This window comes from Strigops habroptila, chromosome 22 (assembly GCF_004027225.2).
Source record: "Strigops habroptila isolate Jane chromosome 22, bStrHab1.2.pri, whole genome shotgun sequence".
Taxonomy (NCBI): Eukaryota; Metazoa; Chordata; class Aves; order Psittaciformes; family Psittacidae; genus Strigops; species Strigops habroptila.
In genome coordinates this window covers 1609213-1622017 of record NC_044298.2, presented here as the reverse complement: position 1 = coordinate 1622017, position 12805 = coordinate 1609213, and the positions used below count along the sequence as shown (strand labels likewise).

The 12805-nt window shown below is 42.4% G+C and overlaps 1 protein-coding gene across 1 annotated transcript; it reads left to right on the top strand.

Annotated features, from left to right (window-relative positions):
* Positions 1-1317: 1317 nt before the first annotated feature.
* On the top strand, positions 1318-1848 carry LOC115602819 (feather keratin B-4-like). The gene has a single exon (XM_030474251.1). The coding sequence runs from the start codon at positions 1318-1320 to the stop codon at positions 1846-1848; it is 531 nt and encodes a 176-aa protein (XP_030330111.1).
* The last annotated feature ends 10957 nt before the right edge of the window (positions 1849-12805 follow it).

Sequence of the window (12805 nt, the reverse complement as noted above, 5' to 3'; positions counted from 1 at the left end):
ATGGTAATCTGGAATCCTGCACTTACTAGCAGCATGCAGTTTAACCATCTCTGAGGTACCTTCACAAGTATTAGCAAGTATTTAGGAGAAAACCAACCTCAATTTATTGTGAGATTTTCAGCAAAAAGACAAGAATGGTGAAGCGTGTGCATCATGCCATGTGGGATTAGAACTTATCTAATAATCATAAGCTGTTATCAAAACTGTTGCAACAAAGGCAGGCATCACCAGGGGAAAACATTTTGTTTCACAAGATGTAGAGAATGGTTGCGTAAAGGTATCTCCCAATTTCTGTTCTCTATGACAGCATATAAAAGTGCTCGTAACTTAGATCTCTGTAGCTGTCTCTGCTGACTTACTCTTCTTGGTGACTGGGTAAGTTGGATTTAATTGAATCAGTTCATAATTACAGATGTGGATTTATAGGTAGCATTAATATGAGGTTATATATCCCATACCATATTTAACGGTTGGACCTTATTGTCTAAAATCATTTTACTTGGGAACTGTAACTTTTAAATAGGGTGGATACAGACATTGCCACGTGCATGGGGCAAAAAAGGAAAGAGAGTTCCAAAAACGTAGATAGCAGCAATTCCTAGGAATTGAGTATCTATCTATGGAGACAGGATACCCCAGAAACTACCAGTATAGGGACTGGGACATATGGCTGCGACTGACTCCCAGGCAAAAATTCAGCAAAGGCAATGATGTGAGAAAAGGAAGGAGAGACATTCTTTCCAGAAATCATTTTGGGAATAGACTACGGGGGAATGGAGCACCAGAGAGGAATGGGAGTAGACTCAGAAGCCTCTATCCAGTAATTCATCTCACTTGGTTGGTGATATCTGTAACGCATAAGTCCACTTCAGAATGGAATGTATTGTGCCTTAGAAATTGTGATTTTTTTTTTTAATTTTTTTCTTAATCACAGACTCTTAAGTTTTAAGGTAGTGAGGCACTGGAACAGGTTGCCCAAAGAAGTGATGAATGCTCCATCCCTGGCTGTTTTCAAGGCCAGGTTGGATGAGGCTTGGAGCAATCTGGTCTAGTGTGAGGTTCCAACCCCCCTGGCCATGACGGGAGGGTTGGAAGTAGATGATCTTAAGGTCCTTTCCAACCCAAACCATTCTATGATTCTACGAAGTTTAATGTAGTTGACTCAGACCTGTGAATCTGCATCTGTTCAGATGAATATCATTTAATACCTCTACACATTCCACATTACTATAACAATTTGTTCTTCCACTCCTCTGCCTGTAACTTTACCAGACCAGTGCACTCTCTGCCTTTCAGGTTGGCTTGCTTTCTGCAAAGATGTCTTCCTACGGACAGATGATTAGCTCCCGCTGTACTGAGCCATGTGAAGTAACATGCCCACAACCATATGTCAACTGTTGGAATGAACCTTGTGTCAGCTCGTGTGGAGATTCAAGAGCAATCGTGTATGCGCCGCCTGTTGTTGTGACTTTTCCAGGACCCATTATCAGCTCCTGCCCTCAGGAAAGTTTTGTGGGAACTGCCATGCCTGAAATTGAGGGTCAGATGGGCTCTGGAGGTGGAGGAATGGGTTCCGGAGGTGGAATGGGCTCCGGAGGTGGAGGAATGGGCTCCGGTGGCTCCTGTGGTGGAGGCAGCTCCTACGGGATGGGCTCTCATGGTTCAAGCGGTTCTTGTGGTGGCATGGGAGGGGGCTCATATGGTGGGGAGGGCTCATGTGGTGGTGGACTCTCCCGTTTGGGAAGCTTTTACCGAAACTCATATTTTTCAGGATATGGTAGATATTATTCTCCCTTTTTTTCCAGAGGGTATTATCGGTATCGTTATGGAACCTATGGGCCATTTTAAATCTTTAAGAAAGATTAATGACTGCATAAACAGTAAGATACAAACTAGTAGCTGACATATAGACCTGGAAATCAGACATGCCAAGCAGCCTCTGCTCCAGCCTGTGTTAGAGGAGCTGGGGTTGCTTGGGATCTCATTGTGCTTTATCTAAGGCTTATGGTCCCAATGTTGCCTCACTTCGTCATTTGCTCATGTTATGTTTTGTTCTTTCTGAACCTGAAGAGGGTAAACCAAGTAATGGAATTTGACTGTGAAAGCGTCCAGCTGAAAGAAGAACATCTTGTGAGCCCAGTGCTCCTCTGAATGATTGATTGATTGTAGCCTTTGTTGGAAATGGAAATTCTATTCTTTGTCTTTTCCTTGCTGCATTCTGCAAGAATATATTCCAGTCTTTGTTTTTATTAAAACCCTGTTGCATCATGGCACCATCTTCTGGCTTTTATTTCACTGTAGTTTCATAATTACAAATTAGTCTTTGTGTAGACAAAGTTAACTTTGTGTATCAATCCTTATACATTAATTGAGGACTATAATCGGAAAAGAATTAATTCTTCTGTATGACCCACATAATTTGTCAGAAGTCTTTCAATATAGTGTTTTTTTCCCCTTCTGATATATACCATGGTATACATGTTAATAGAACAAAATCATAGTTCTGTTCTATTCAATCTCCATCTCTGGAGTTGATCTGGTATAGTTCCCCCTCAAAACCAAGGTAACTTTGAAGCTAGACTGGTTACTCAGGAACATTACCAGTCTTTCCTTGAACATCCCAAAGGAAATTGTTTTAACCCTCATCAGTGGTTGAAATGACTACTTGGGTTCTGACTCTATCCGAAGGCAAAGACGTGCTCTGATTTGTCTAGTCTTGATAGTAAAATTGTCTGATTACAGACTGCAAAGGGAAATGGGTTAGCCTAGATCTGAGTATTGTGGGGAGGCAGAGCCAAAAGGAATGGGAAGAAATTATCTGTATGCAATTGAGAATCAGACTACAAGTCTTGCACTCTGTGATGTGCCTTGAAGCTGGGAAATTCACCCCACCAGCTGTGTCCATGTTTTTGTTTAGGAGCCATTTCCATTGTGCTGCTGTTGATGAAAAGAGAGGGCTCCTGCGTAGGCTGAGCAAGTGCTGCTGTGCCAAGCATAACATTAATTTCCTTCCTTTGATTGTATTAATCCTTGTGGTTTGTTAACTTAATTGAAGCATTTATGCAGTGAATGATATGAGGTAGTTAAGCATCACCATGGGCTCCCTCAGGCAACAGCTACATGCTTTCTCAAATTAAGAATCACGAAGTGCCTCATGCACAGTCATTGCCAGAACTGTCCAAGAAACAGATTCTTCCACTAGAACTTTGCTTCTGGTTTTAAATTGTTGGGGTTTTCACTGATATCTTGTACACATGAGGTAATATGTCTGCAAGCCTTTTGGTGAAACAGGAATTTCAACCAGAAAATCTTAGGAGAAATATTCAAATAGCTCTACTTATATTTGCGGGTTTATGCAGCAATGGACTGCACCATAGCATTAACAGAATATTGCTTGAATTGTATCACCCAGAGGTAATGGCATTACTTTACAAGACACCTATCAGGAAAGCAATGATGTTCTGCTAGTTGGACCATTATCCACAAACTTAAGTAATAATATATATTTTAATCATTTAAAAGGCAAAATTGCTTTTATTTGGGTATAAATCCTTTCTCTTAGTGCAGAATTGGTATTCTTAGCTGCTTGAAGACATGTGCACAGATGTGTGTGTACATGCTGGGGTCCCAAAGTACCAAAGGAGTTACTTAGCTATTGTGACTCCAGTTCTAGACTCAGCTTAGGAATACCAGATTTTGATCTAGCATGCTGCAGAAAAGATTGTGGCAGCAATGGCCCAGCAATTTTCACTCACATTACTCAATGTTTCATTCCTCAGTCTATTGAGTAAGAATTATGTGGGGTGTAACTCTCCTTTGTAAACTGTGAGACATCACCTTCACTGAAGCCACGTGTATGGCAGTTTATATAGACATTCCTGGCTCAACCTCAAAATTGCTGACTCTGATCCTCTTAGTACTGAGCAAGTGCAATACTGAGCATGAAGCTGAATGTAGGCACAACTACCACTCATCCTCTGCAAAACACATTACCCAAAATGTTCTCAAATTGAAATGAGTACTTGGGAATGACTCTTTTCACGCTCAGCCACTAAAATGAGTATAAATACTTCTGTACACAGAAAGAACAGTGAGATACGTGCTTTCGTTTACCCAGTCATAGGGGTATTGAATTCTACTTCCCTTTATATACATGGAGCTCTACCTCCTATTTTGATTCCCACTGAGTTCAATTTGACTAAAACTAGCTTATAAAGCAAAATGGAAGAAAAGGAAAACCAGATAGCTAGCAATATGATTCAAGAAAACTTTTAATATGACATGAAGTGCTACAGAACAGAATGGCGCAGTTCATTAATGGTCTATTCCATAGTCCTGAGGCAGCCCAACCATCCATGTTGATGATAAAAGGCACTGCACATTACAAGGAAAAGCTGAAATCATTGCAGCAAAGTCCCACTTACAAATTCTGAAGCATTCCCATTCCACCAGGAAGGACATAGTACTAGAGTAATAAGAATTTAAAGAGAGAAGCCATCATGTGAAACTGCTATTGATAGAAGACGAGGCATAGCATGAAAGAAGTAGGTGTGGGCCCGGTTTTCAGAGGAACTGAGCAAGGGTGGCTCCCATTGATGCAATCGGCTTTCGCCATCTCTGAAAGCCAACCCCAGCTGCAGATCTGGATCTTGCGTTTTCTCCTCCTAAGCTGTTGCGCGGGTGTTCAAGGTGCCTTAGAATGAGCCACAGTTTCCAAGGCGGGATCCACGGCTGCTGCTGTAGGACCTCCTGCTGTAACAACCCCCCATCCCTGAGGAACCTCCATACCCAAAGGAACCCCCAATTCCTGACATGCATCCAGAACCAAAGGAGCCCCTAGATCCAAAGGAACCCCCCAACCCTGAGGAGCCTCCATACCCAAAGGAGCCTCCAAAGGAACCCCCCATCCCTGACATGCCCCCAGAACCAAAGGAGCCCCCAGAACCAAAGGAAACCCCCATCCCTGACATGCCCCCAGAACCAGTGGAACCCCCCATCCCATAAGACTCATCAGAGGCATTTTGGGTCAAAGCACCATAGGGCTGGGGAAATGGTGTTCCCACAATGCTGTTCTGAGAGCAGCTGTTGAGAGTCGGGCCAGGGAACGTGAGGACGACCGGTGGGGCGTACACCACGGCTCTGGAGTCTCCACATGATGCCACACAGGGCTCAAGGTTTCTGCTGTAGGCACATGGCTGTGGGCATGTCATCTCACAGGCAGGCAAGCATTCAGAGGTAATGTTGTTCATCATTCTTGGAGAGTGGAGGTGAAGCTTGAAAGAAAACGTGCAGTCAGGCAACCATCACAGTCATGTGCCAACAGGTTCTCAGTATGAGCTAGGTGCACCTTGTCCTTCTCCTCCAGCTGATAATCAACACTCAGTTCAACCCTCCCTCACAGTCTCCATTTTCCCTGCTATTTCCTTCCTGACTTACCCCTTTTAGGGTTTCTCTATTCTTCTTCCTTTGTGTACCATCTATATCCCTTACTCTTCCGAATCTCAAATAATATTGCTTTTTTTCTCTGGGAGTAAATTACCTGATCCTTATACAATCACTTGTTCAGAAAAGTCCTATTCATTTTCTTTTCAAAGGAGATCTACAGGAAAATTTGCCTGTAACTTCAAAAAATCTCCAGAGGGAAGTAATTTTTCTTGCTCTGTTTTTTCCTTGCTCTGTTCTTCCCTTTCCCTAGCTTTTCTAAGAGTTCTTACTAAATCTGTTCTTCTCTTTACCTTGACTTTTCAAAAGATTGCTAGCATTTTGCAAGATAAAAAAGAAGTTTTAAGTATTGTATTGCTACAAAGAAGTGCAATGAAGTTGGACTTACCCTGTTGCCTTGGAGGAATAAGTTAGTGCAGCTGGAGGAATAGAAGATTTCTTGGTTCTCTACCCTTTTATACACTTTCTTAGGCAATAGGAAAGCTATGAGGTCACCCATTATTCACTAAATTCTTGTCACTTACCAAGAAAAAGATACTCTTCTAAGCCTCGTAATTGTTTTAATTTCAATTCGTAATTAGTGATCCCTACTTTGAGTGACATGCATCTAACACCCAGCAGTTTCCTTTTGTCTCAAACTTAGTGGAAAAATCCTCTTGGCATCATTCTGGTTTCAACCAAAACAGGAGCTGATCTCTCTGATTGCTTCTCTATAATGTCTTTCAGGAAGGTGGCTTACTGGTGTGTCAGTCCCACAGTTTATTTGTAAGCCTTAGGTTTAGATATAATACCTCCCAAATGGAATTGTCCAACCCTACCTTGGATTGAGGGGTCAGCATTCTTCGCAGCCCCACCTATACCTATTGACCAAATGGATGATACAGCACCATGACAGAATGAGGCCTTGTAAATAATTCTTGAGCACTGAGCAAGACAAGCCCCTGCAAAAAGTTTCAAAACACAGATAACTGGGATTGAAGTGACACATGACATCTCCTTGAAGCTCTGAGCCCTCTGAGTAATTTTATCCATGTATCAAAATTCATTCTGGGATGTTATGCCTAGAGCCTTGTGATGAGGATACCAGTGAGGCCACTGCAAGGGCATACAAAAACATTACCAGGTCTATTTACTCCATAGTGGATCTCAAACCTAGAAGTGAGGTTGAACTTCAAAATTATCATCTCCTGTTGCTCAGCATCAGGGTCAGGCCATTCTTGAAAGCAGATTTGTAGGGTTGATCTTTTGGGAGTCCCTTTTTGTAGGCCAAAAAATTGTAAAGAGTGAACAACCAGTTTCCTGTGCAGTCAGCAAAATGATATTACATAGAAATTTGGCTGTATAATTTCAACACAATAGAAATCCCAAGTTTATTATATGAGAGTCACATTGTGCAGATCTGTGGATGATTTTTTAATTAGAATCTATGAAAATAATTACAGTTATTAGAGGAGTCACCCAGAAAGAAACCCCATCGTTTGGGAAGGGTTAGAGATTTTATGAGATGCTTCACATCCCTAGAGTTGCCTGCAAAAAGGTATAAAAGCAGAAACATCTCAGGAGTCTCCTAAAACCTTCTCCTGATTTACCCATCTTGGTGCTTTAGGTGAGTATGATTTAAGCTGATCATTTTGAATCTGTCATGTCTCTGTTGTGATAGTTTTAAATGAAGACTCTTTCTTGTGTCTGTATTTGTGATTTTAGCAGAAAGGTAAGATGTTGCAGTGAAATCTTACTTTTCATAGGAGACTCACTGCAGCATTTGTAGACAGTGGTATTTGTAGAGATTTGTAGACTACCTACTGAGAGACAGAATTTTAAGAGTTACTTTATTTTTATTTATGTCTTTTAAAACTTGAAGTGTAAATATAAATCTAAACTCTACTGAATTGTCCCTGCCCATGGCACAGGGGTTGGAACTAGATGATCTTAAGGTCCTTTCCAACCCTAACCATTCTAAGATTCTATGAATAAACAAAATCCTAGGCATCTTCCACAGTGGGGAAGAAGGGGAGAAGAAATAGGATCATAGGGCAGGAGGTCTTGAGGGAAAAATAGGAAGCATGAACAAGGATCTACCTGTCTACCTAGTCCCATTGCTGTCACATGTGTGAAGGACAGTGCTTGGCACCTGACCGTGATGATTTCCTGACTACATGTTGTCTTTCCCAGCTTCATCTCAAACCTTGAGAACAATGTCCTGCAACATCAGCTCCCGGTGCTTGCCTGCCTGTGAGGTGACATGCCCACAGCCATGTGCCTACAGCAGCAGTCTTGGGCCTTGTGTGGCATCATGTGCTGACTCCAGAGCTGTGGTGTACGCCCCACCAGTTGTCCTCACGATCCCTGGCCCAATTCTCAACAGCTACCCCCAGGAAAGCATTGTGGGAACATCGTTTCCCCAGCCCTATGGTGCTTTGACCTCTGGGAGGTCCTATGGGATGGGAAGTTCCATTGGTTCTGGGAGCATGCCAGGGAACTGGGGTTCCTATGGATCTGGGGGATCCTTTGGTTCTAGGGGCTCCTTTGGTTCTGGAGGCATGTCAGGAATTGGGAGTTCCTTTGGATCTGGAGGCTCCTCGGGCATGGGGGGTTGTTACAGCAGGAGGTCCTACAGCAGCAGCCGTGGATCCCGCCTTGGAAACTGTGGCTCATGCTAAGGCAGCCTGAACACCTGCAAACCATGACACAACTTAGGAGGAGAAAACACAAGATCCAGATCTGCAGCTGGGGCTCGCTTTCAGAGATGGTGAAAGCCCATTGCATCAATGGGAGCCACCCTTGCTCAGTACCTCTGAATACTTGGCCCACACCTCTTTCTTGTACTTCTTACTTTGTCTGTTATTAATGTCAGCTTCTGTCAATCACCTCACAATGCTAGATCCCTATTTTCATTGTGTCAGTGTAAGAAAAGAAAATCATTTGAAAGGCCTGGCACAGAGATTGTCAATGAAACTGTGACAGGAGGAGAACAACTGGTGGAAAATGGACTCTTAGTAGGCAGTGAACGCTGTGCCCTTCCCTGGAACTGAAGAAGTGTCTGCTTTGTGTTGTGTGTCATCTCATTCTGCAATGTATCCCGTTTCCTGTTTGCATTAAAATCCTCCTGCATCATCAAATTTTGTTCAGCTTTTCTTTGTCCACAAGACCATTTTGGTCCTATCCTTTCCACTAGCGCATTAAGCTTCCTAGAGCTGCTTACATAAGCCTGTGAGCAACAATTAAGTGTTTTTATGGTAATATAATAGTAATTGCTTAAGTAATAAAGGTGTTGTGAAAAGGATGGTTGAATGAAGCGTTTAAAATGTAAGCACACAAAACAGTTCAGCATTGCTTCTTAGTGGGGCACAGAGGTTTCCAGAGCTGATGACCCAATACTTTGTGCTGGTGTATGAACAGATAACAGACAGAACTTGCGAGACAACCCTCAGATAAATCACTTTTCATCAGTGCAGCTCTTTCATTTTGTGTCAAATGAGGGAGATGAGATTTTAAGTGCCACAGGCACAAGACCTTTTCAGAAGAGGTCAGGCTGCTTAATATTTTCTCTGGTGTATGGAAAAAAGTGTAAGGAATGAGACATGGTCTGCTGAAGAATGGAAATTCAGGTTTATTTTGGACTCTATGGTATAGCCCAACTCTTCTCTTCTGAAGGAGTCTCTTCATCCATTCTGTCACCATATTTCATTTAGAATCCATCTTTAGGAATTATCATGGGTCCCTGGAGATGTCTGAGGTTTAGGCAACTTAAATACGTTATCAAGACTGCCTAAAGAATGCAAGCCAATATAAAAATACATTTCTTTGGGGATCAAAAATCAACCAAATAGCTACTTGATTTCAGCGATTTGTCACCTTGAAATGGCAGTGTTGAACACCAGGAAACTTTTAGGAATTTCTTTTGACGGTGGTCTCATCAAAGGGCTGTATTTATATGGCGATATAATGTGTTTTCATACCACTCGGGTCTGCAAGAGAGTTCATGAGTGGTGAGTGACATGAGACCAGAAATAACACCTTGTGGTGTTGTTTTCCATAGCTATCGGTGGGAGTAGAAATGCAAAGAGCGCAATAGGTGAGACTTCAAGAGAAGTCTATTGGATGCTAAAGATGTGTTAAAATCTGTCTCTACTCTATTTGACGTTACCTGAAAACACATGAAGGAGATCAGGAACCAAAGACTTTGAGTTTAATACTTTGCTTTGAACCACATGATCATTTATGTTTGGAAAGTCAAGAACAATGAACTGAAACACAACAACTGTTAGCAGAGCCAGAAGACAGAACACAGAATGTCCCTGTCATAGTTTCCTTGTCCCACTTTGAAAATCTACCTTTTTTCTCTTTGTTAAAACTAAGGTGAAAATGACAATAACAAAATTTTGATGAACAGTTCATTTGGAGATGGAAATTAAAAAAAATTTAGAGGATCCTGACACAATTAAGCAATTGCTTGTTTCCAGTGTTTAAAGAAGTTAAGGAGTCTTAATCTGTGATTTATTTAAGCAGACAAGAAACTCATCAGCTACAAGCAAAACATTAATATGACTTAAGAAACAGGCTCAATTTGAAAACAATTAGATAATTTGTTTGCAATCTTATGTAGCTCCACAGCTAGGAGGAAAGATAATCGCACATAGCCAGGAAGCAGAATATCCTTTCAGCAACACAAACCCTGAAATGTGTCACAGGGTGCCGCATTTTCTACTGCTCCAAATTCCTGCTGTTAGCTAAAGGGGCCTGACAGTCTCTTAAAGTCTTAAGACAGAAAGTTTGCATCTGTCAGCTGGCTTCATGGCAACGTTGTTTCGTAATCAACGTGGGATGTAGGTGAAAAAGTGAGGAAAAAAACATTAGGCAAATGTAGTGATGCAACAAAGTTTTAATGGCAGGGAAGCACAGGGTACATTTGGTGAACACAGTCACGCAGGGCTTTTGGGAGCAGCTTCACGCATACTAGCAGAGTCAATCGCTTGGACTTCACTGGATTGCAGGGTCTCCTGTGAGGTTTCACAGCCCACGGCTGCTGCAGCGGGGCACGCTGCCCCTTCAGAAGTAACCGGAGCCACAGCTTCCCCCACCAAACCTCCTGTAGCTTCCACTGCTCTGAGAGCTGCCCCCACCAAAGGACCGGCCACCTCCAAAGGAGCCCCCACCATAGGAGCTGCCTCCTCTGCAGGATCCCCCAAAGCCCCCACCATACGAACTGGAGCCAAAGGATCTTCCACCTCTTCCAAATGACCTGCTTCCTCCGTAGGAGCCCCCATAGCCAAATGAACTACCGCCTCCATATGAGCCACCCATTCCAAGGGAACTGCCACCACCATATGAGCCACCCATCCCTAATGAACTGCTTCCTCCGTATGAGCCCCCAGCACCAGATGAGCCCCCTGATTCAATAGGGCCCATTCCCCCTGAAAAGCCCCCAATGGATGATGGGAACGAGGTGCCCACGATGCTCTCCTGAGGACAGGAGCTGAGGATGGGGCCTGGGAAGGTGATGACCACGGGTGGTGCATAGACCACGGCACGGGAGTCCCCACAGGACGTGACGCAGGGCTCGCTCCAGGCGTTGGCGCAAGGCTCTGGGCAGGTCACCTCACAGGGTGAGGAGCAAGCACTGCTCATGAGATATCCTCCTGAAGACATCTTTTGTGATGTAGATGAACCTGCAGCAGGAGATAAAGCACACGTGTAATGCCCAAATGCCAGTGGGAAAAAAGCTTCTTGTGATGCCTTTCACAAGCATGAAAAATAATGGGTGGAAGAAGAGTATTTTGAAAGGTTCAGGTTTATCTTTTACACATTTCTCTGGATATGGATGCATTAACACCTGATACTTCCCAAAGTACTTTCTGCTCTAGAAATCCTGGTAATCATGGATAGCAAAGCCAAATTCCATGTGTCTCCGGAAGTAGCTCTTTTTCAAGATTCTGTTGGATTATGATATAAAGTTCTGGAGATAACTGACAATATTAAACTGATTCAAGTGCCTGTTAAAATCCAGTCTCAATTCATCAACTGTCTCTGCAAAAGCATGCATTTAAATTATTATAAAAATTATGTGTCTCCAAAGGCAAACAGCATTGCTTAGCACCGCACTTCTGCAGAAGACTAAAACCTCAGTTAAATACTGAAATCTTTTCCCTTATGGTTCATATAGAGAATGAATGAGATCCAACTCACCAGGTCTGGAGAAGTGTAGATAAAGAGCTGTCGTTAATGAAACTGAAGCATTCAGAGTGCTCTTATATACCTCTTCAGACCACCAGTGGGATGTGAGCCATGCTTTGTGCAAGACCTTCCTACGCGTTGCCAAACTATGTTTTGCTGTATGGATTATTTCTTTAATTGTTCTAATTGTTCCTTTAAGTCATGTGATCACAACTTTATTCTTAATTCCAAGTCACATTATAAGCATTACACACCTCGTGTCGTATTTTACACTCTAGTGCTGACAAAGTTATCTAACAGCTAATATTGCCCCTGGCCGTCACTGGAGTTGAAGCTGGAATGAGTATAGATGCATGTGAGGGTTATTTGGAGCTGATAAACAGGTTTCGTACACAATATTTCACTTTTCTTCTTCAAAATCTGAATTACAAATAGTTGGGTGGTTAAAAGAAGTGCTACCGCTTGCTGAAATGTGAGAATCAGCAGCAGTGCCCAGGGTTCTTCATGTAAACTGATATTTCTCAACCCAACTGCAGGAAACCAGGAAGATACATTAACTGAGTAGTTAACAAAGAATTGCTGACTAGCAAAACTGTCATATCAAGGGCTGCCCACTGGTGCCTGACAGGACTGGTTTGCATTCTGGTGCAAGACCTTAACCATATACGTTCCCTGTGCTCTATTTTCTAATCAGGCTTGAAAACACCAGAAATCTGGTGATATAAATGATATAAAAATTATAATGATACAAACATTACACATGGAATGATAAGTGGAACAGACTGAAAACCCAGCCATTTAGATTCAGATGGACAGCAGCTGCTTTCCTCCCACAGCTACAGCTGAGAGTTAAAAATCTAGATTTTAGTTCAATTACAAAACCTGTAAGTTGGGTGGTTTATATCACTGATCTACACAGTGGATTTTGTTGGTTTTTTTGTTTTGTTGTATTGCAATCCCACAAAAATATGGATCACATCTAATGTTCTTACTATGTTTCTGGTTATTGATGAAGGAAATTTTGCTTAGAGATATCTTTTCCTATTTATGTGTAGGAGAGGATGGAATCTATTTGATTATTGCCAAAGAGAAGTGACTACTTGGCTGGAGAAGAAAGAGTTAAAGAAGAAGCAAAGTACACTGTGTGATTAAGCAGAGCAACCCAGCTGGACAGGAGCAGGAGAACAGA

Bases quoted from the DNA above. Each gene is read 5' to 3' on its own strand.
- LOC115602819 (XM_030474251.1), top strand. From the start codon at position 1,318: ATGTCTTCCTACGGACAGATGATTAGCTCCCGCTGTACTGAGCCATGT.